The sequence below is a fragment of the Theobroma umbraticum genome, unplaced genomic scaffold (genome assembly GCF_002168275.2).
Source record: "Theobroma umbraticum cultivar Fairchild unplaced genomic scaffold, ASM216827v3 scaffold_67.0, whole genome shotgun sequence".
NCBI lineage: Eukaryota > Viridiplantae > Streptophyta > Magnoliopsida > Malvales > Malvaceae > Theobroma > Theobroma umbraticum.
In genome coordinates, this window is record NW_018397262.1 from 30,627 (window position 1) to 55,377 (window position 24,751).

The 24,751-nt window shown below is 32.7% G+C and overlaps 1 protein-coding gene across 1 annotated transcript in view; it reads left to right on the top strand.

Moving 5' to 3' along the window:
- The first annotated feature begins 9,031 nt into the window (after positions 1–9,031).
- LOC110420007 (cycloartenol synthase 2) overlaps positions 9,032–24,751 on the top strand; it is a 16,127-nt gene continuing 407 nt past the window's right edge. The window contains exons 1-17 of the mRNA XM_021433151.2: positions 9,032–9,571; positions 16,319–16,504; positions 16,734–16,823; positions 16,970–17,164; positions 17,256–17,340; positions 17,659–17,825; positions 19,721–19,909; positions 20,230–20,343; positions 20,651–20,773; positions 20,890–21,012; positions 21,081–21,179; positions 21,911–21,967; positions 23,378–23,424; positions 23,528–23,671; positions 23,813–23,990; positions 24,407–24,487; positions 24,628–24,711. Of these exons, the coding sequence (XP_021288826.1) occupies positions 9,374–9,571; positions 16,319–16,504; positions 16,734–16,823; positions 16,970–17,164; positions 17,256–17,340; positions 17,659–17,825; positions 19,721–19,909; positions 20,230–20,343; positions 20,651–20,773; positions 20,890–21,012; positions 21,081–21,179; positions 21,911–21,967; positions 23,378–23,424; positions 23,528–23,671; positions 23,813–23,990; positions 24,407–24,487; positions 24,628–24,711 (2,160 nt within the window). The 5' untranslated portion in view covers positions 9,032–9,373. The remainder of the gene's footprint in view (positions 9,572–16,318; positions 16,505–16,733; positions 16,824–16,969; positions 17,165–17,255; positions 17,341–17,658; positions 17,826–19,720; positions 19,910–20,229; positions 20,344–20,650; positions 20,774–20,889; positions 21,013–21,080; positions 21,180–21,910; positions 21,968–23,377; positions 23,425–23,527; positions 23,672–23,812; positions 23,991–24,406; positions 24,488–24,627; positions 24,712–24,751) is intronic.

Genomic DNA, 24,751 nt, shown 5'->3' on the forward strand with positions numbered 1-24,751 from the left:
CTAGAAGAACAAGTTGCACTTCTTGCAATGGCTGTGGCATCTCTAATAATAAGCATCAGATAAAAAGATGAACAAATTGTCTTAATGATGGCAAAAATCAATAGCCTTATTGGAAAGGCACCAATAGATCTTGGCCAAAATCAACGCTAAGATAATGAGAAGAATTCCATTACAGAAGTGGAAAATAATCTACAATAAAAATCTAATGAAATGGTCACCACCAACCAATTGAAAGAATTCATCAAGGTAGCCATTAAAGAACAGGTGGAAAATGTCTCTCAGCCCTCATACACTTATGCCAAGCCGTATTCTCAAAGGATTGATCGCATTAGGATGCCACCAAACTATTAGTCGTCAAAGTTCCAAAAATTTGATGGTAAAGGAAATCCTCATTAACATGTTGCATACTTCGTAGAAACTTATAACAACGCTAGCACTTATGGTGATCTTATGGTGAAGCGGTTTGTTCGGTCTTTAAAGGGCACATGCCGCCAGTATCACCTAAAAAAGCTAGCAGCACATGCCGCGAGCTTCACTTAAAAAGGCTCGCGGCATGTGCAGTGAGCTTCACTCAAAAAAGCTTGGGGCACATGTCGTGAGCTTCACTCAAATTCACTAAAAAACAAGAAAAGAGGCTCAATTTAAAAAAAAAAAAAACCACAACTTGCAGCTTTTGCTGCCAACAAATTGTTCTAAAGTAAAAAGCTCTCTTCTTTGTATTAAAAACCAAAAACTGCAACTTGTAGCTTTTGCTACCAACAAATTAAAAAAAACATTAACAAGTTAGTCAACCTTTGTTTGCTGCTTTTACTTCAGCCTTTATTTACTTTTTTTATTCTAATGTTTCACTAATTTTTTTTTTTAAACAAAAGCTAGTGACTCCAAGTCTAGAATTTTAAGAACAAATAGAAATATTAAACTAAACTTCAAGAGAAACAGTCAATTAAAAATATAAATAAATAAAAATCTCAACAGTTGACACTTTACTTTTAGGTTTTAGCTGTAAACTATAATTTATGGATATAAAAGGATTGAAACAAATCCCTGTATTAAGTAAGATTTTTTTTTCTTTCTTCTCTTTCTTATCAAGTTAGTTTTCCTTTCAAACATAAATATTTTTCTTGTGATTTTCTTCTATAATCAAATAATTTATTTATTTGTTTAAACGTATATATATAAAAAAATCATCTCACGCATAAAATTTTTTTTCTCGTATTTTAATTAAAAAAATTTAATGCAGAGGGCGACAAGTAAGAGAAATTCATTTTTTTTAAAAAATCAAACAAGAAATTACAAGAAGAAGAAAAACTTACTTGCTGAATTTTTCTCAAAAGAACCAACTTTGCTCTGAATTTTATTTTGTTTTGCTTTGAATATGAATAAAGAAAATTGTTTATAGTAGCTTGATATTTATAAGCCACATAGAATCAGAGTTTTTATGAAAAAGATTGACTTTTCTTCTATTATTTGTATCTTAAAAATCTTATTTATATAGAAAAATATTATTACGTAATAAATCAAATATTACAAAAAAAAATATTGGCATTATATCTTACATAAGACGATAACATGTTACTACCTAAAGCATTACCAACTAGGGTATTACTGTTTAAGGTGGTACTGCCCAAGGCATTACTACTCAAAGTGATACAGTACAATATGTTACACTACAAAATACAACTTTTACATTTTAAATTAATACATAAGAATTAATTTTAACAATGAATTCTTATGCAGGGGGCAAAATGTAAATAGTCGATTTGGTTAATACTTATTCTTTAAAAAATAATTTTATTGCGTAATATTATATAAAAAATAATGAGAACAACCATTATAAGTAAAGCACTACTTCACGCAGAACAATTAGAATAAGTGGAGCATTACTCCTTGTAGAACAAATAATACAAGTAGAATAACTATTTTGTACAAAATAATAATTTCACACAGATGACAGTGAAAGTAATTCGGAATAGGTGACAGGTTTCATGGATTACTTTCGTATTGGGATGTTCCAAAAAGTTTAGCTTGGTGGCTCAAATATGGAGATAGTTAAGAGGTCTCTTTTAACCTTTTCCTGAAGTATAAGTGTTTTTCTCGTTTTCCTTGTTCTTTTATACTTGTTCACATACAGTCTTTTCTCTTGTACCTGTTCATGTATAGCTTTTTCTCTTGTATCTGTTCACGCATAGATTTTCTTTATTAGCTCCTACTCGAGAACAAGTCTTATTAAATATAATTACTTCAATGGTCGCATAATAAGTTTTTAACCGTTACTCAATATTAACTCTCAATAACGGTTACCTAACATTAAAACTCTCCTTAATGATATTATTCATGACGTGTATTAAAGCTTTTTCTTGTAATTGTTATTTTCGACACTATATATATAGAGCTTTTACAATTCAAAAAGGAAAACTTTTTTAAAACTACTGGACTCTGACTCAAAGCTTTTCTCCTTAGCCTATTCTTAATCAGAACACTTAGTCTTTTCTTATTCTTTTCCCCTGCCACGACATTTAATGCTTCAGGAACTGCTCCAATCTTCCTCTTCGTCACTTCTGGTACATCCCTTACTTGTTTACAATGCTTCCTCTTCTTATCACAAGAACCCCATTTATAGTGAGCAAAATTTTTTTCAAGATTTCCTTGTTCAGCATCTGTAAGTGGAAGCAATTAAAGGCTTTGCGCTTTTGAAAGTTCCTTGCATTGGCCTCTACTAGAGAGATTTGTTGTAACAAGTATCTTATTCTTGCATTGTTCTATTTTAAAAGGCTTTTCCTTTTGTTGTCTTGAGCGTTTAGATGGAGCTTAATAGGAAATAGAGATTAAAACTTCAACATTATGTTCAAGGTAAGGATTATGAACTTGGGACCACCATTCCATATATCTCGCGGTGGCATGATCATTAATATTTTAGGGACGAGTTAGAGAAATTAATCTTGACTGAGTATTAGAAAGTGTGCAAGTTTGTCAAAATTTTAATAAGTCATCCACTGAGCCAGAGCGAATATCAATCTTAAGATTTTCAGGAACATCTTGACAAAAGCCAAATTGTCTTCCAAATCGATGAGGACTATATGGCTCTATAACAATAATGTTGTGGCATCGAACAAGCAAGTAGCTCGAATGAATGCTAACTAAATAATCATGTCACCAAAGATCAAGTGGTCTAGTGTCGATGATAATCTCAGCTCGATTTTTAGAATATAAATTCGCATCCCATACTAATTTTGTATGAATCAAGTTACACGCTTCTAGTTCACTAAAATATTTGGCTTAACCTTCTCTAGAGAATTTCACCATCATGGGTCTAATTACATCTTGTGGAGTTGAAAAGTGAGTTTCAAAATAATGATCTAGCCACCCATAAACATAATGAATAGGAAAACATGCATTCGAATAACTAGCTTAAGTAGAAAGGACAATTTGATTAAGCCCTCAATAGATCTGGGAAAGTACTGGAATGGCAAGATTAATACCCTTAGAGCTAGTAGCTATGAGGCTAGTGATCTTAAATGTCTCGGGTCAAATAATAAATTTTAGGCTTGGAAAAACAAATACACAGAGCCAACAAGAAAAGAAAGTAGCCAAATACATATTAGCCTCATAATTTTCTTTAACACCAAGTTCGTTGCATGCCTTAGCTCCAGTCAAGGCTTAAGTTTCATGTTTCTTGATAATTCTAGTAGGGTTGTGCATGGCCTTAGGATCAGTTGACTTCTTGGCTTTATGAGCTGAAGGTTTTTGTTAGCTAAATTTACCTTGAAACCAAAAGTTGATCCAATCATCAACAGAGACTTTACCTTGATCATCATTTCTTTTGTGCAAATAATGAAAGGCAGCAAATAAGTATTCACAACTTTTGGGAATAAATCTTCTCCCATTAGCACCAACACCAACTTATTCTTTAGTAGAAGGAATGACTTCATCATAAAACCAACCATGAATAGGAAGACCACCCAATTTGTGCTAGTCCCATAATGATAAGAAAGTCTCTCCAAAAGCAGTATGAAGGGTGTTCATGGTTGGACACCAACTCTCACCAAATGCTCGAATGACATCTTTATTACGATCATAAGTACATAGAGATGCGTAAATAATACTGGCCATCTTCATATCACTGTAGATAGTTGATTTTGGTTTATACTTATTCTCTAAAAAATCATTTTATTGCGTAACATTATATCAACTAGAATAAGTGGAGCATTACAACCATTATAAATGAAACACTACTTTAGCAGAACAACTAGAATAAGTGGAGCATTACAACCATTATAAGTGAAGCACTACTTTACGCAAAATAACTAGAATAGGTGGAGCATTACTCCATGTGAATAATTAATACAAGTAGAACAACTATTTTGTATAAAATAACAATTTCACACAAATGACAGTGAAAGTAATCTGAAATAGGTGGTAGGGTTCGTGGGTTACTTTCATATTGGGATGTTCTGGAGAGTTTGGCTTGGTGGCTCAGATATGGAGGTAGTTAAGAGGTCTCTCTTAACTTTTTCCTGAAGTACAAGTATTTTTTGCTTTTTCCTTGTTCTCTTATACTTGTTCATATACAACCTTTTCTCTTGTACCTGTTCATGTACAGCTTCCTTTCTTGTACCTGTTCACGTACAACTTTTCTTTATTAGCTCCTACTTAACAACAAGTCTTATTAAATATAATTATTTCAATGATCACATAATAAGTTTTTAACCTTATTTAATATTAACTCTCAGTAACGGTTATCTAACATTAAAACTCTTCTTAATGATATCATTCATTACATGTATTAAAACCTCTTTTTATAATTGTTATTTTTGACACTATATATATAGAACCTTCACAACTCAAAAAGGGGACTTTTTCAGAACTACTGGACTCTAACTCATAGCTTTTCTTCTTAGCCTATTCTCACTGAAAACACTTATTATTTTTTTATTCTTTTTTTATTCTCTTCCACCTGCCACGACATTTAGTACTTCAGAAACTGCTCCAATCTTCCTCTCCGTCACCTCCGATGCATCCCTTACTTGTTTACAACGCTTCCTCTTCTCATCACAAGAACCCCATTTACAATCACGTAAAAGCTTCTCTTATCGAAAAAACATCTTTTCAGTCCACTCCCAATATTTGAGGATATACTTAAATTCTCCATTGATCATGAAAGAACTGCCGTAATAAACCTCACTAGAAATTATACGGCTTACCAATGTGATAAATTCCTCTTGATTCAAAGTTTTGTCATAAAGATAAGATTGGAGACATTGAGTTATTGAAGAAGATTGTGAGATCTTGATTAGCTTAGAAGTCCATTCCTCCAAAGTTGTAGGAGCATTAAATGGTTGAGATGCTAAAAAATGAACTACTATAGGTCTCGCCATGAGAAGAAACAATCCTTTTTTCATATCTTCATCTTTTTCTGAAAGAATGACAAGTTGATTTTTGTAGTCCTTGAAGTATACTATGGTGATTCTAAATTGTGTGTTATTATAAAGAGCAACTCCCAAGAATCAACAAGTGATATTATAAAGAGCACTCTATAAGGATAATAAATTGTGTGCTAGTATAAAGAACACCTCCCAAGGACCAACAAGTGAGGATCAACAAATGCTATTATAAAAAGCACCTTTTAAGAATAATAAATTATATGCTATTTTAAAGAGCATCCTCTAAGGATCTATAAGTGCTATTATAAAAGGTACTCTTCAAGGATAACAAATTGCGTGCTATTATAAAGAGCACCACTTTAAGTTGCTTCCAATTTCTCTTACTTCAATTTAAACTTACTTTGATTATAAGCTGATAACTTTGAGATTAATTGTCAAAAGAATATTAAATTATTAGTCTAAAATAACAATTTACAAAAAAAAAATTTGTAGCAATAAAAAAAAACCATCATGGCAATGTGGATCTTTAGCACAACAATTTGTGATTGTGATATAAGTTGACTAGGTATGGCATCTTAAAAAGCATGGTGATATGCATACTTTTCTTAGCTTGATTATAAGCTTTCAAGATTGCAAGATACAATGGGAATTTGCATGGCAATTGTAACGTGGCAAGAAATAATAGAAGTTGACTTAATTTAAAGCTTGTAATGTAAGGTGGCAATATGATGACTTAACGTGGCATGTTAAAGCATGGTGATATCCATGGTTTTCTTGATTCAATTATGAGCTTGCAAGGTGGCTTGCATGATTTCAAGCATGGAAATGTGGCAGATAAATCATAGCTAACATAATTTAGCGTGGCAAGAATTAAAAAGCCAAGAAAAAAAATTTTGCAATCGATTTACCATATGAATTAGAAAGAAATGAAAATGCTTTTCCCTCCTAGAAGTAGGAATTTTTTACTTGGCGTTGAGATCTTTAATTCGTCGATGCGCAAGTAGAAGCAATCTCTAATATTTTGACGTGTAGAAAATTGACAAGAAAACTCTCTTTTTATAGAGTGAAAAGAAAGAGTTCTAGTTGATTAAGGAGTGCAATACCAATTGCAATATACTTCTTTCAAAATTATAGTATTATTGCAACATACTTCTTCAGATAGTTTTATTGCAATATACATTTTCCAAAATCATAATTCCCTTACTTATGAGTAAGCATAATTCAAATTTAATTTGGATTGCAAGTATACCAAGGCACATTAAGATTCTAAGAAATCCTAGAATTTTTTTTTAAATTTTAAGACTTGTACACTTGCCACATTCAAAATCATGTGTGAATAAGTCTTGAGGGGGCATTTGTAGAAGGAGAAAAATTATGAGCCAATTACATGCCGTGACGTGGATTTAATGATGTCATAATCATGTAATTAATTATAAAATAGTTAATTTATTGGTTGAATTATTTTAGAGACATATCGTTAAACTAATTCACCTATTGGTATATATTTATCCTTTGAGATAATTTGAAGATAATATTTAAATTGGACCAACTAAAAATTAGCTATTGGTCATCCAATTTGTCTCTAAATAAATTAAGGTAATTTAAAGATAATATTCATATTTGTGACCAATCAAAATTTAGCTATTGATCATCCAATTTGTCTCTAAATAAATCAAGATAATTTAGAGATAATATTCATATTTTTGACCAATCAAAATTTAGTTATTGGTCATCCAATTTATCTCTAAATAAATCAAGATAATTTAGAGATAATATTTATATTTTTGGCTAATCAAAATTTAATTATTGTTCATTTAATTTATTTCTAATAATTATATTAATTTAAAGATTAATTTATCTCAAAATAAATTAAGATAATTTAGAGAGAACACCTAACTTCAGCCAATCAAAATTGAAGGACTCAAAGTCCAGCCAATCAAAAGACTTTTAATGAGTCATCATAATTTATCTCTAAATAAATTAAAATAATTTAGAGATAATTCAAAGAGATTACATTCTCATCAAAGTCTCCCATCTTGCATTATAAATAGGGGCTTCTCCAAGCCATTTTCATTCATTCGGAAACATTTAAAGATTGGGAGGCATTCAAAGATTGAGAGCATTTCAAAGATAAAAAAGAGTAGAAGATTTCTAAAGTGAAGATCAAGCGGCAACGAAGTTCGTGATTAAGCGATAACAAAGTTTGTGATCAAGATAAAGTGTTCATAATTGAGATTAAGTCGTGAAGACCCTTGAAGCGAAGATATCAAGTGTTCGTGATTAAGATCAAGTCGTAAAAACTCTTGACGCAAAGATCAAGTGTTCATGATCAAAATTAAGTCGTAAAAACCCTTAAAATGAAGATCAAGCAAGTTCGTGATCAAGACTAAGTCAAAGTTCATGACTCTTGAAAAAGAAGTGAAAAAATTAATTAAAGAAATTTTCAGAGATTATCACTCACATCATCAAATATTTGTCTTTGTCTCATAATTTTCAAGTTAAGAAATTTCGACTGGAAATTTATGTGTACAAAAGGTATAATGGAGTATGAGAAATAAATCATCAACTATTTGTTATTGTTTTTATCTAGATTTTGTAATTATTTGTTGTTTGTATGAGCATGTATCTCATTTATTGAATTTTTTAAAATAATTTAAAGATTTTTTCAAGTATCATAATAATTAGGGAGTGAGCAAATGCAAACCAAATCAAAAAATTCAACTGAACAGAAGTGAATTCGATTTTTTTCGATCCGGTTAGTTTAGTTTTTCAAGTAATTCGATTAGGGTAGTTTAGGTACTAAAGCTAATTTGGTTCGATTTTGGTTAAAAAATTACTAATCGAACTTGAATAAGGGTGTAATAGGATTTTCGTATGAAAAATAAATCATAAACTATTTGTTGTTGTTTTTATTTATATTTTTTAATTATTTATTATTTGTATGGGTATATATCTTATTTATTCTAATTGTTTATCATCATTTTTAATAACTTTATAGTATTGATTTATAAAACAATGCAACATAGATAAATATATACAAATAAAAAAAATAATATTCTCAAGTTTTGCTTTCGAAAATTGAACCGAATTAATCGAATTAATTCGATTATGGTTAATTTAATTATTTGTAAAATTTGATTCAATTTCGATTATTTTTAAATATCTAAAATCATAACCAAATTAATCAAAATAATCGTTTGCTCTACTTTAACCATAATATAGTTCATTGATACTAATTTCTACAAATTAGTAAGATAAATGGCAATTAAAAAAGATTTGTAGAAATTTTTTTTTTATTTTTATATTTTACTTATTTTTTATTGGATGTTTAGAGTGCTCGAGACAAAGATGCATAAGATATTAAAACGATTATTTTTTTTATAATTGAAAAAAAATTTAAATTTTATTCTTTAAATAAAAATATCATATGTTAACTAATTAAAAATGACTATCCTTAACAGCGAAAATGTTACTGGTACAGAACAGAGGGCAAGCCATAAGCAGGCCAGGATCCGACCCAGGACAAGTTGCTCGGGTAGGAGCAATGGTTTGTAAAATATTCCAAAAGGCGACAAATATTCATAGAATCCAATGGCGTAGGAGCACCCAGTCCGCCCTTGATGAACATGTGCAACCGTATCAACAATCAAAATTAGGTTTGTAAAATTAATTCAGTGTAATTTGTCAAAAGTGGAAAGCTTGAAAGAGACTCGCGCTAATGCGGTTGTGATGAGCCTACGCAACGAGCCGACATCTCTCTCTCTGTCTCACAATTTCTTAGTTTAATTTTTGGATTTTTATGGTTTCTTATTAGAATAGTATGAAACCTAAATCTGCTCCTCACATGCTACTTGTGTTGCTTTCCCTTGCAAATTGCATGCACTTCTTCTTTCTTCCTCTATCATTCGACGCAAAACTTTACCTTTTCTCTTCCTCATTTCGCAAGCATTTTGGGTAGCGAAGGAAATTCAAATTAGAGGCATTCGATTAAAATGTGGAGGCTGAAAATCGCGGAGGGAGGCAGTCCATGGCTGAGGACAGTGAACAATCACGTCGGCAGACAGATTTGGGAGTTCGATCCCGACCTCGGATCTCCCGAAGAGATAATGGAGATTGACGAGGCTCGCAGCAATTTCACTGACAATCGATTCCGGAAGAAGCACAGCTCAGATCTACTCATGCGCCTGCAGGTTCCCTTCCCCTCTCCCTATCCCTTTGTTCTTTTTTCTTTCATTTCCATCACCCCGTGTCGTGTCGTTAATTCCAAAAGGATATTAATGTGTTAGGCAAACGCCATTAAAGCTACTGCGACTTGTCAAAATAGGTTTTAGTTTTTGCCATATGCATTTCTTGTTTCTTGATCTTGAAAACAGAATGCTTGCAATGGGTTAGACCATAGCAAATAATTAAATATATTAGTATAAGTTTTGTTCATGATTTTTTCAAAAAGAATTGGTTGCTTGTTTTTTTTTGGAAGCCAAACGCATGTAGAAAAGACAAGGATTAGTGGTTAAGGCATTTTCAGCTAGTCAACCAAATCCATGTCACACTACTCAATTGATGCCACTTGAGTAGATGGGTATTTAAGCATCTATTACATCGAAGTCAACGGTAGAAAGCATGGCATGCTAGTCTTGTAGGGCAGCTATTGGGGGCAACTTTTTTCCCCTCTCTTTTAAAGAAGACAATTAGATTAGCCTCTCGATTTTCCGATGTGGGATATGGAGGACTAGGGTATGGCAATCTTTTGATTCATATTCTTGATAGAAATTAGAGAAAATTGAACTGAGAAAAAGACAAGAAAAAAAGAAATCGTTAGGCGTCAAAACTTTGGTTCCTTAGGAATTGCACTTAAGATTGATTGCATCACACAACAACAAAAGCAATAGTGCTGGGACTTCTTTCATAATAATTTTATATCTCCCACAGAAGGAGTACATTCGTATCCATATAGACTCCTAGCATTCCTAATCTCATTAAAACTACTCCAAACTTTAACTAGAAACCTAACCAAATTAACTCCAAACAAATTCTGCTAGAGTAAGGAAAACCCAAACTAATATCCTAATGCAATTTCCAGAAAACAAAAAAATTACAAAGATACCCTCAGCACATAAAACCTAAGAAAATAGAAAAAATAAAATACAACCCTACAACTTTCCTTTAAAGAAACATAAATTGAAGACTTAAAAGTAACTAATATAGACTATGCAAGCTCCCAACTAAGCTTCTCATCTTTGGGTGTGTGAAAATTTCCTCTTGGGCATACTTTCGAAATACCTATGGAGGCTGTTGCACCCTGCTCCATAATTTTCAATACGTGACCAGTTCACCACTAGTTCTAATAGCTGAAGTCTTATTTGGATAGGTAGAATAAAACATTGACAAAACAAGGCCATATACTTCCTTCAGGGCCATCAATTTACTCCATTTTCAGGAAAAACCGGTGCAATAAAATTAAATATGAAGGATTTCTTCATTTTCCATGTTTTGTGATGAAATTTTCTCTTCATTCATTTCTATTCCCCTCCTTTTCCTTTGCTCTCATTGATATTGCAATTTCAGCTTGAAATGCTGCCTAACTAGTAAGGGCATTGTTTCTTTGTGATATTCTTTTCTATGGCTTGCAACATTCATAAGCATTGAAGAAATTCTTCTTGTTATTAGGAAAGAGGTTTCTCTTTTCTTTTTTCATTTCACAATGACATCTTTTTCTTGCTTCTTGTAATCTTTTCCTATTCTTTTAATTAGTTATTTACTTTTTAATTGGGTAAAATTCATGTGTCACTACCAATAACACCATTTTTCACTTGAAAGTAATATGTGTTATGTCCTTTTTGGGTAATAGTTACACTTTTCAGCAGTATTTTTCACATCGTTCTAGCAAATGGCTTAGATATTCACCCTACCTAAACATATTAACATAAAGTAATGGCTTTTACATTTTTTTACTAATTAAAATTTCCTGTACTTGGTTTCTAAATTTATTGATTTTTGTTATGTCCTATCAATCATAAAATAAAAAGGTTTAATTTAGGTTTATTACACATTTAGTACCCACACTGTAGTGAAGTTATCAATTTGGTGCTGAAGTTTAAAAATTTACAATTAAGTACTCAAACTTTATTTTCGTTAACCAGTTTGTGCCTTTGACTATTGGTGTAAAACAAGCAGATGAGATGGCGAAAACTAATAATAGGCATGCACCTGTGTCTAAAGATGCCACATCATTTAACCTTTTTTTGTAAAAATTCTTATTTTTCAATTTAAAAATAAAAAACTGTTGGAAAATGGAAAAAGAAAAAATCAAAAAATAAAAAAATCTTTTTTATTAAAATTTTATTTTTGAAAAGAAAATAACAAATTTTGGAAAATTAAAAAAGAAAAAAAGATTAAAAATTAAAAATTAAAAAAGTAAATTTAATTTTTTAAAAATTAAAAATAAAAATGGAACATGAAAAACATAAAAAACACAAAATTTCAAAAAAATTAAAAAGCTTGAAAAAAACTGAAAAAAATTAAAAATAAAAATGGAACACAAAAACCATAAAAAACACAAAATTTCATAAAAAATAAAAAGCTAGGAAAAAACTGAAAAAATTAAAATAAAAAAAAAACAAAGAGAGAGAGTGCTAGGAATGCTAGCTCAATGAATCAAGTAACATGAACATCCGGGGGAGGGGGGTGGTAAATTGGATTTTAAAACTTTTGGAGTTCTTGAAGTAAATAGCTATAGTTGACTATGGAGAAGCTTTAGTTGACTATGTAAATAGCTATAGTTGACTATGGAGAAGCTCTAGTTGACTATGGTTGTGTTTCTCCTTAGTAACCTTTTCAAAAACTATTTAAACAAATGTGTAGTCGACTATGAACGCTTGATAGTCGATCTTAGATCAGAAACTTGTTTTGAAAGCTCATAAGAAGAATTTCAAAGAAGACTATGATGAATATGCAAATTTTAGTCAAGTCTACTCAATTAAACATAGCAAAATGATCACTTTTGAAAGCTTAAAATATTTTCAAATGTAACAAGAATAATCTTAAGAAATATGTTTTAAGAAATCTTTTCAACTAGAAGTGAATAAGTAATGATAGCAAAAAGGTTTTCAACGAAGAAGCAAACCAAAATGTGAAGAGTATAAATTAAGTCATCAGCAATTTATGGAGTGGGTTTTTTTGAAATCAAGTGCGGGAATTCAAGACAAAAATAAAAATTATAGATACAAGAAATTTATAGAGGTTCGGCTTTTTTAAATGCCTACGTCTTCTCTTTTAGCAAACTAAGGAGTTTTAAATCCACTCAAGGAAACATGCTTTTTAACGGGATCAAGCATTAAACCCTTACAATGGTTTTTCCTGGAAGCAACTACAAACCTTACAAATGCCTTTCAATGGGAGCAAGCACAACCTATGGTTTTTAACGGGATCAACCACAACCTTACAAGTGCCCTTTATCGGGAACAAGTACAATCTATGGTTTTTTTAACGAGCTCAATCACAAACCCACACTAACTTTTTAAGAATGAGTTAGAACCTATACAAGGAATAGTAAGAGTGTCTCTAAGAGGTTGATTTTGTTAATTTGGTACAATAGAGGAAGAATGCCTAATAATGAACAAGAAGATTGGATATCAAGCTTGAAGTGTAAGCGCAAGGAAGGTTTAGTTCAAGTAGGCTTGCAATGGGGGGAAGAATGCCTAATAATGAGCAAAAAGATTGGATATAAAGATCGGATTGCAAGCACAAGGAAGGTTTAGCTCAAGTAGGCTTGGTTTGCTTGGTTTTCTCCTTTTGCTTTTCAAGACCATGATCTTCAAGAGTTTGGCCCTTTTTCTTTCTTCTTCCTCACTTTGAAATGCTTTCAAATGGTCTTTTTTACAATTGGAAAAGTCTTGGAGCCGTTGGAGGTGATTAAGGCAAGAAACTAGTCGTTTTCCTTTTTGAATTTTGTGTCTAACGGTCATCTACAGTCGAGAATAGAAGTTCTTTAATCGATCCACTTCCAAAAAACTTATATTTTAACATCAGAGCTTCGAGAGTTGACTATAGCTTTGTTAGAGTCGAGTATGGCTTTGAAAAATCCTTTTTTTCGCACATCAGATTCCTCCAAGTTGAATATATGGATGCTAGGGTCAACTATGGCTTTGAAGAACTTCATTTCCACAAGCTCTCTGCCTTAGGGTCGACTATGGGTGTGTCAGAGTCGACTATGGCTTTGTGTTCTTCAAGTTTTCTCGTTTGCTCTTGCTCATTCGGCCATGACTTACCTTGCTCTAGGATCGATTGGAGTTTTGTTTCTTCAAAATTCCTTGACATGTTAGCATGTAACTTTGGCTATATCTTCCTTGTGAACAAATGTTGAGAATAGAATGAATTTCTTGCCTTGAAGCAAGCTTGGTGTAGTGTAGATTGATGATCTTTGAATGCTTTAATATAAACTCCACCACTTGTAAACTAAACTTGCAATTTTAATATCTCAAGGATAAATTTTAGAGGGATGATAAACTCATACAACTAAATCATACAAGTTTATAGATATAATTCAATAACTTTAAGAATCAAGCTTGTAATTATGTAAGAATAAATATATATAAGTTAAATCATTTCAAAAACTTGTCAAGATTTATTCGAATAATAATACTCAAATAATACTCAAACAAATAAGGATCATTTTGTCATAATCAAGACAATAATCATTTTAAAGCTAACATAGGGGAATCAAGTAGAGAGGGGAAAGTAGAGAAAGGGACGAAAGAGAGAAAGGAGGGGGCAAGGGAGGAATTGGAGGACCGGCTTGAGGTAGATGGCGCTGATCTGCCTCAAATTGGCTAATTGGCGTTCGTTGATCCTCTCCCTCCCCCTTTCTCCTCTCTCCTTTACTATCTTTCCCCTTTCTCCCCTATTTTTCTCTCTCAATTTTTGTTTTCTATTTTTGATTTTTTTGATTTTTAATTTTAAAAATTTAACAATTCCAAAAAGATAAAAAATGAAATAATGTGGCATTTTTGAACATGTCGTGCATTCTTATTGGTTATTTTTTATCACGTCACCCATTTGTTAGTGTTAGTTAAAGGTGCAAACTATTTAATGGAAGTAAAATTTGAATACTTAATTACAAATTTTCAAACTACAAATACTAAGTAGACAGTTTCACATTAGTTCGGGTACTGAAAGTGTAATTAACCTTTTAATTTTTTATTTTGCTCACCAATAGTTTGTTCAACCGTTCTTTGATGGATTGATCTCAATCACTTTAAATATATGAAAGAAACGGTGTCAATCTTCACGTACCGAAAAATGATGGCCAACAAATTTTAAATTGCAAAATAGATATCTTTGATATGAGAAAACCATAATCAACTCGGAGGTCTTCAAATTGGTGCATAGTTCATTCAAAGTGGCTTCAAGACACTCTAATTTATAATCCGCATACCAATTAGATTGAATATGTAAAATGGTTTAATTAACTGTTCCATGGATGAATTCTCAATAAAAGATGAATTTGTTATGGTCATTTAAATATTTAATGTTTGTTTCCTTTATAAATCTGGTGATTTTCTTGGTACAGCAATTATTAGTTTGCCTTTCAAGCTTCACATTTGGTTAAGTTTAATGGGTGTAGTCATTAGCGTGAAGAGTAAAGACTACCTTTCTAGTTACTTTTGACCTTTGACCTAGTATAACTGGCACCGGGGTAATTAAATTGAATTAAAAAGCACATGCACCTTCTTTTTTTTAATTACTAAAGTTGATTATTCTACCTACCACTATCCTTTCTCAACATTCTTCTAATGAGTCTCTTTATCCATGAAAAATTTTTGGCCTCAGAATCCAACCTGTCTTTAAGGCACCCTTTCACTTTGCTTGAGGTAGTAACCATTGGGCTAATTGCTACTAGTTAAAGTTAAAATCAATTAGTTTCTCCTTTTAAGTGAAAATCAATTTGTTGTCTAGTACCACAATCTGATTCTGTGCACAAGAGTGTATTGAGTCCGTACGGATGCAATGGCCAAATAGTATCTAAGACCACTTGAGAGTTGATGAAGAGATTAGACCTTAAAGAGCAACCCTGAAGTTGAACAATAAATGATTATTCCTGTGTTTTGGAAACTGTTGTTTAATCAGATTAAATACAAAATCATTTTCATGTGTGGTTGACACTCATCAGTTGAGAATAGTTCATTAATCCCCTATCTTCTTTTAAGTTTTACTTTTGAGTGATAACTTGGTTTATTTGCTTGGTATTGTTAGACATGGGAAATCTTGATAAACTACGAGTAGTGCAAAAACAGCTTTTGAGGACTGACTTCATGTCTCCTCAATTGGATCTCAAATAGTTTTGAATTTAAAATTTGCTATTAGTAGCAATGAGTATTCCAAGCCTCTGGGAGCAGGGAAGTGCATGGACGGCTTGTTACAGAAAAGTGAATTCATGCATAATTTAACATGCTTGTAGTTGAGTTCTCTGACACTCGAGGAATGTTTCAGAGATTATTGTCAGCATGTGAATGTGTTGTGTGCAATCCTTTGATGTTTAGTAATATTTTTTATCTTCCTGAAAAAATATATTTTATTGAGCAATTTGTACTCAGCTTTGCCTCAGATTATAGAGATGATGGGAGCTTTTGTTAACACTTTTCTTGATGAATGGTGCATGAGTTACTGTTACTGCAATTTTAATGCCTTTGATGTGGGATGTCACTGACCTTATTATTTAGGATCGACGAGCTTCTAGGAAAATGAAATGCTTTGTAATACAAGCATTTTAAATATCACTTGTGTCTTTTGTTTTCAGTTTTAAGATGGAAACTTTTCATAGATCTCCTGATTCTGAAGTGTAATTTGGGATTGTTATTTCAACTGTGATTTATAAATTATGAATACAGTTATTTAGTTATTGATTTAATTATCTGATCTCCTTTTCTCCCGTAATACAGTTTGCCAAGGAGAACCCAGTTCCAGTGGTTTTACCTCAAGTTAAAGTTGAGGAAGCAGAAAATATTACTGAAGGGATGGTCACTAATACATTACGAAGAGCTATAAATTTTCATTCATCCCTCCAGGCCCATGGTGGGCACTGGCCAGGTGATTATGGAGGTCCGATGTTTCTTATGCCTGGCTTGGTAAGTGCTGATATTTTATAGGAAGTTATTCCTGTCACATCAGTTTGACTAATCTTGTGCGTGACATGGGTGGCTGAAAGTATTCCATTTGACCTTTTCAAATTTTGGGGCTCTCTTGGGGGAATCAGGAGTACTCTGGTGACTGAGAAATCTTGTAAAAAATTAATAATTTTTTTAAAAAATAATTATTTAGCCTTCATATATATTTTTTGTTCATGTGATGCATCAGGTAATTACTCTGTCTATCACTGGAGCACTGAATGCAGTCTTATCAGAAGAGCATAAGAAGGAGATGTGCCGTTATCTCTATAATCATCAGGCAATGAAAATATCTTTTATGTTGGCTGTTTTAGCTAATTTAATAAAGCTTTTCAAGTTTCTAGTTAGGGTTTGCTTCTATATCATTCTTGCATACTGGCTTTGAAGTTTGTACAATATGGTGGTGATATATATATGCATTTGCAGAACGAAGATGGTGGCTGGGGCTTACACATTGAGGGCCCAAGCACGATGTTTGGTACTGTCTTGAGTTATGTTACTTTAAGGTTGCTTGGTGAAGGAGCTAATGATGGGCAGGGGGCAATGGAGAGAGGAAGAGATTGGATTTTGAGTCATGGTGGTGCTACTCAAATAACATCGTGGGGAAAAATGTGGCTTTCAGTTTAGAACTTAACCTTTCTCATGTTGGTTACAGTGTTTGCTATTCACTTCAATATCTATTTGACTATAGTTGCATTATTGGTGGCAACAGGTGCTTGGAGTCTTTGAATGGTCTGGCAATAATCCTTTGCCCCCTGAGATATGGCTTCTTCCATATACGCTTCCGTTCCATCCAGGTTCTTGCCCCTTTATTTGTTCTTCTATTTTAAATTTCAATGTGTTTTGAGGTAGATATTGCTGGGTAGGCTTAGGCATGCACTTATTCTAAAGCTTGTTGCTTTTATATTTTAACCTACTTTCTTATGAAAGAATTTTGTGATGCAATGTTTAGACTAATTACACAAGAAAGCACCTTTGGTGCTTACTTTTCGGCTGAAATTTTTGGGAGTGAACATGATTGGTAATTTCCATCTGGAAATTTGTGGAATGTGTATTCTTATGCAGTTCCATCCTGAAAGTACAAAAAGAATAATTTTTTTTTTCCTTGATTGCAGGAAGGATGTGGTGTCACTGCCGGATGGTGTATTTGCCGATGTCTTATTTATATGGAAAGAGGTTTGTTGGCCCAATCACACCCACAGTTTTGTCTTTGAGGAAGGAGCTTTTTACTATCCCGTACCATGAAATAGATTGGAATGAAGCGCGAAATCTATGTGCAAAGGTTGGTGAAATTGATACTTTAGTGCTATAAATGCTTTATCTCAAACATGTAGATAGTCGCCTTACATGGCCTTACTCTCACTACTCAATCTTTGTCCATTTCCCATTTTGCCATTTCTCGTAACATTTATCCTTTTTTATAAGTCCATATTATTTTAATTTTTAAAATCACTTGAGTCAGTGTTTCTAAGATGGATAAAGAAGGTTTTAGGTTCTTGGTGCCTGAGATTGTCATAGAATGGTGTTAGCTTGTTTGAATCTACCCAAGCTGCAGAGCATATTAACTAATATACCTGCTAGTAGATAGCTCATGGGCTCCAATAAAATGATTTGAGGAATTTCATATATGACTTGGCTATTAATGTGGGAAAGAAAACTTTCATTGTGATACCATGGTACTGCAATCAATTTCGTACAAAAATAGTACTGAAAAAAAAATCATAACTAGCATCTTAGATTCAAGTGAATAGTTTTAGCATCAGAGGTGACCTAATTTGGAACTTCGCTTTGCTTAATAATAGGAATGGAAAAGTGGAAGGATGGAGAGTTGAGAAAGGAGAAAAGTGAAAAGTGAAAGGAATGAAAACTATTTTTTTCCCCTTTCCACTATTGGGTTTGATGGGAAAGATGGAAAGAAAAATATTCTTATCTCCTATTGCTTGTTGGTTATTGGAAAGTGAGAGGAAAGAACATTGAAAATCTCATTATTTTGTAGCTAAATCCTTTATTAACGGAGATAAAAGAAAAAAATCTTAGAAAAGGTGGAAAACAACAGCTAAATCACATATCTCCAATTTTCTCTCCTTAATCTTTTCAATTTGGGAGGTTGATTTATGTTAGTAGGATAAAAGATGACATTCACTATTTCTTTTCCTCTTACTTTTATCTCCTACCAACTATGCATGAGAACAAACTTTTTTCTTCTTGTTTTCCCCTCTCCCATTTTCCAATTTTCCCATATTACTCTCTTGCCAAACAAAGCTTGAGTTTATCTTCTCAATTTGCTTTGATAAAACCAAAGATTAATTAGAATTGTTAAGTATCTAATTTTAAACAAATTGATAATAGGTGGAAGGGTAGACCTTGAATCTAAGGCTATCATGAACTCTAACTTAATCAATTTGGGATGACACTGGTAACCAATGATGTAAAAACTAGACTATGCCAGTTAGATTGAGAACCTGTGGCCTATCTGGCTGCCTGGGTCAAGTCAACTTCGTGATCGAATCGATTTGATTGGCTTTTGAATCAATCTTGATCTGGTTGAGTCTCTTTTTTTTAAAAAAAAAACTACTGATTTAAATTTTTAAATTTGTGTTGTAAGTGGCCTAATTGAAGCCCTCATCATCTTGATTTTTAATTAAAGCTCTACACATTTAGTCAAATGTCTTTTCTCCTTTCACCATATTTAGAATATATTTATTACTAATTTTTTTTTAAAAAAAGGACTTTTTATTAAATTGGCCACTTCAATCAGTTGGACTATTTGAAACGGGACTTAGACCTCCACCAGATTAATCCTGGTCCAGTTATTAAAATATTGCACTTAACACTCTGCTTGGTGTGTAGGCTAGTACTAGCACCTAAATTAAATGGTCCTAGCACATAGACAAGTACAACAAAAGCATAACAAATAATAACTGGAGCAAAACCTAGCTTGAGCTTTGAGGCTATGTTAAATGCTCAATCTAGACCCAATTGGCACTAGGTGGGTGACCTAACCAAAATATAAGGCCACAAATTTTGAACTTAGCTGATGGGGGATGACACTTTAACAAGTACCATAAAGACCATAGATTTTTTCAATAGTTTTCCCTTTAGATTGTTGAACATTTCACTCTTGATGCACTACTAAATTTGGCTTTAATATTAAGAATATATTGCTTTCTTTTGCAGGAAGATTTGTACTACCCTCACCCAATGGTGCAGGATATTCTTTGGGCATCACTAGACAAGGTTGTTGAACCTATCCTAATGCATTGGCCTGGAAAGAAGTTGAGAGAAAAGGCTCTCCAAGCTGCAATAGAACACATACACTATGAAGATGAGAATACTCGTTACATCTGCATTGGGCCTGTAAACAAGGTGTGCATAGAAAAATAAACTCATAAAATGAAATAAAAAAATGACAGCAATTCTTATGGATCATAAATAGTTATGTAGGTTTTAAACTTCATTTGGTTTAGTTCTTACACAGCTTTTTATTTTCTCCAATGCGTCCTGGCCTTTCAGATTATTGTGCAGTTTGTATTCTTTTATTTTTCTTTAACTCTTATATTTATTGTAATGTATGCAGTGTGATTTGTCTTTACTGAGTGCACTTACGCAATGCTTATCTAATTTCTAGTTACTTCCTTATCTAGTTATTTATTTTTCCATTCTGCTATCTATTTTGGTGATAATAGGTCTTAAACATGCTTTGCTGTTGGGTGGAAGACCCCAATTCAGAGGCTTTCAAATTGCATCTTCCAAGGATTTATGATTATCTATGGCTTGCTGAAGATGGCATGAAAATGCAGGCAAGTATACTGTGCCATCCTTTATTTATTTGATAATTTCCTTGACGATTCATCAGAAGAGAAAAACTTTACCAGATTTGAGCTATTAAGGGATTTGTAACCGATGAAACAGTATTACTAAAAAGCTATATGTGCTAGTGCTAATCTTTCACTGTTAATAACTGATGAAAGCTATAATTGCTGCCTTATTAATTACTTCTGTGAGAATATATGCGCTATAATTGTGACTATGTGTTGCGTTTTAACCTTTTGAACTGCATTGCAAGATCTTAATGACCATTTGTTAGGCGTAATGAATTTGTTGCAGGGTTACAATGGAAGTCAACTATGGGACACTGCGTTTGCAGTTCAAGCAATTATTTCAACCAACCTCACTGAGGAATATGGCCCAACTTTGAGGAAGGCAAACACGTATATTAGGAACTCACAGGTGGTTTATGTATCAGAAATATGTTGGAGTTTATTTATTTGGGAGCAATTTTGAACTTCTCGATATTGTAACTCCCTATAATTCATCATTATCTGCTTCTTCATTATTTTTTGAAGGTTCGAGAAGATTGCCCAGGTGATCTTAATTTTTGGTACCGTCACATTTCCAAAGGTGCTTGGCCCTTTTCAACTGCAGATCATGGATGGCCCATTTCAGATTGCACAGCAGAGGGACTAAAAGTAAATAATGCTGAATTCAGAGAACTTTCCTTCTTATATTTCCTTCTTAACTTTTTCCCTGCCTCCAGGCTGCTCTTTTATTATCAAAAATACCCTCAGAAATTGTTGGAGAACCAGTAGAAGCAAAGTGGTTATATGATGCTGTAAATGTTATTCTTTCACTTCAGGTAACTCATTTTCTGGTTACAATTAATCAACCTATGTAACCATCTATAGACACATGCATGCACAACATTATCATTAAGGTGTTGAATGATTTATTATATTCAATGCATTTGGTTACTCATTTTGAAGACTATTTAATAGAATAGTTTCAATTGAAAATGTTAAGCATTTAAAAAACCTACTTGATGCACTAAATGAAATTTCTTTCTTTTTTAACTCTTATTAAATGTAAAATCCTTATAAAATCATCCGTCTCTTTTGCATAAGTATTTTGTAAAAAATCTATTCAACATTCAATTTTTAGAGCATAGCCATTGTTGTCATTGTAGAATTTAGTTCTCTACAAAAATTGAGCGCTTAACCAGTTCCTCAAAGAATATCTAACTTTTAGGCGATGTGTCATGCTTAATTCTCATTGAAGGTGTCTTTCTATTGAAAGTAGTATTAATTTATACAGGCTGTGTTGCTTAACAGTTTGATATCTTTAAATTTTGGATACTGCAACTATATTGAGCCCAAAGAGAAAAAGCGACTGTTAATTTTATCAACCATTTAACCCTAGTCCTCAATAGATAGCAAATTCGTAAATAACCATATTTATAAGTTTAACCATGATAAGCCCCCCCAACTTCCCATTTGTCCTTCATCACCTAGTTATATCTTGGGATTCGTGTTATTCATGAGCTTGAGGCTCTTGACATTTTGATTAGATTTCATGTCCATTATTTTGCAGAATGCAGAAGGTGGCTTTGCAACATATGAGCTTACTAGATCATACAGTTGGTTGGAGGTATCCCTTATTACTGTTTATGCCACTATTTTTTAACAATATTTTTACTTCGTTTTATCTCTGTGTAACATCAATCTTGAATAATCTCCTTTCTTGCACAATAATTAGCATTACATTTATCATTCATGATTGGAAGGGATATCTCCTGGAACCGATTAAATTATTTCTGTTTCCTTTTTTCCTGTTTTATGGAGTTTTGTTTCTTTACTTTGAAAAACAAGATATTAGGTCTTTTGTCTAGGCACAAGCTAATGATAACACAAAGCACTAGCTATGGAGCCAAAAAACTGTCTGGAATTATGTCATGGTTATCAAAGTAAACAATCACTGAGAATGCAAGAGTTAATATATTATGATACTGTTTAGTAAATTGAAAAAATGGAACACTGAAAAGTTAAGCACATAAATTTTAGTTCAGAAAAATTTAAGTACTGAATTTATTATATAAAAATGGTTTGGTGTTCTACCGAAAATTAAATGTTGAGCAAATTTTTTATTGAATCTTTTTGTAAAAGAGTAATATGATTTTTTAACTATTTTGCATTAATAATAGTTAAAAAATAAAGAATAAATGGTTAAAAGGAAATAATATAAGATTAATGTAATTAAATAACAATTTTTCCCTTAATAAAATTGACTTAATGCATTAAGTAGCTTTTAGCTACTTAAGATTTGAACAGTTTTTCATTGAAAATTTTCCATTTAGTGGTTTTAAAATTGAAGTATTAAACGCATTGAAAGCTTTAATTTTCAATGTTTTATCAAATGTTATTGCTCCCTCATTCATGTTTCTAGTTGCTTATTACTTGAGTTTGGCTATCATTTCATGTGTCTTAATGTTGATTTTAATTTTGGATAAGATCCTTTTTCTCTCCACAAACTCCCATTAGTGCAATTGTCTGTAAGGAGTGAATCACCTCCTTGTTCATGCATTTTGGGTGGCTAAATTTGCAGTTTCTGTGGCCTCTTTGAACAGCCCTTCTTAATTTGGAAAACCAGGAGAAAGTTCTAAAAAGCAACATGCAGCAGAAGTGTAATTGCGCTGCCTTTGATACGAAATCTATATATAAATCAGAAAATTTTTGGTGTGATCAACTGCAGAGAATGCAGTCTAGGATTTTATATCTTATGGCGTGATGAGTTAGTTTCATTTTTCTCACCTTTGGGCCATGAAATGTTAAGTGAATTGGCCTGCAGATTGTGATTTATAGCCTAGAAGTAGATAGCTTGTTTATCTGAAATTATGAACATGGATTAGTATCTTGAATCAACTATGTAAATTTGGAAGAAATCAGAAAGATTATCCATTGATAAATGAAGGTTTTATTTTTACTTGCAATGCCTGCTTTTAGCGTACGCTTGCAACAAGTATGTGTTCGTTTTTCGCTTACCGTATTTTTTCATTAACAGCTGATCAACCCTGCAGAAACATTTGGTGATATTGTTATAGACTATCCGTAAGATACCAGTATTTGAGTTTAATACCTTTCCATGCTTTTCCTTTTCTCTTTTAGTTTGCTTGAAATATTTACTTTAATATCTATTACAATGGCTATTCAGTTATGTGGAATGTACCTCAGCTGCAATTCAAGCTTTGACATCTTTTAATTATTCTTATCCTGGGCATCGCCAAGAGGAAATAGACCAATGTATCCAGAAGGCAGCCAAGTTCATTGAAAGTATACAAGCTTCAGATGGCTCATGGTTTGGCCCTACCTTCCTCTAAAACCAATGTTGATAGGATGCTTTTGGTGTTAGTCTGTAACTTAAGCTATTCCGGTGTTTCAGCTCTATCTTTTTCCCCAGCTTTGAACTCAATTTGATTTATTTATCCTATGTAACTAGGTATGGCTCATGGGGAGTTTGCTTCACCTATGGTACGTGGTTTGGAGTGAAAGGATTGGTGGCTGCTGGAAACAACTTCAATAACTGTTCTAGCATTCGCAAAGCCTGCGATTTTCTGCTATCCAAAGAGCTTCCCTCAGGTGGCTGGGGAGAAAGTTATCTGTCATGTCAAAACAAGGTTGGGTTTATTGACTTACCATGTAACAGTTCTTAATTTCTACTCAAGCGTATATATGACATCTGAACTTTATAATCTTGAAGTTGTTTTGACTGAACTTAAATCAAATTCAGGAAGATTGGTTTTGTATTTTGTTTTAAAATCTAGATTGTGGCTGGTGAGCTTCTTTTAGGAACTACTCTGGGTTCTTGTGCCATATGATCATTCGTGGAATAAAAAACAAGAATGCTTAAAAGGCTTTTCCTTTTCCCTTCCGGTTGTGGTCTGACCATCAGCATCTTGAGCCATTGATCATCTTCCATCCTACGTAACAGCTGACAGCAACATCAATCATTTTCTTTGAAAGCTTTGGACACATGTTGGACTCATTATGGTTGAATATACTGTTAATAATTTTCAAATGCTCTTCTGTACAGGTTTACTCAAATATTGAGGGCAACAGGCCACATGTGGTAAATACTGGCTGGGCTATGTTGGCTTTAATGGCTGCTGGGCAGGTAAAACATAAAAATTTGTAGTGCAATATTGTCTGAATGGTGAGATGGGGCCATATATAATGGTTGCAGCTTTGTTGGAGCAACACATGTTTGGACATATTTTGAAGGTTACATTGTTTTTGTTAAAATTATTTGAGCAGGCTGAGAGAGATCCAACACCACTGCACAGAGGAGCTAGATGTTTGATAAATTCCCAAATGGAGAATGGGGATTTTCCACAACAGGTAATGTATAAGACTGCCCATGCTCTGTCTTATTTGTTTG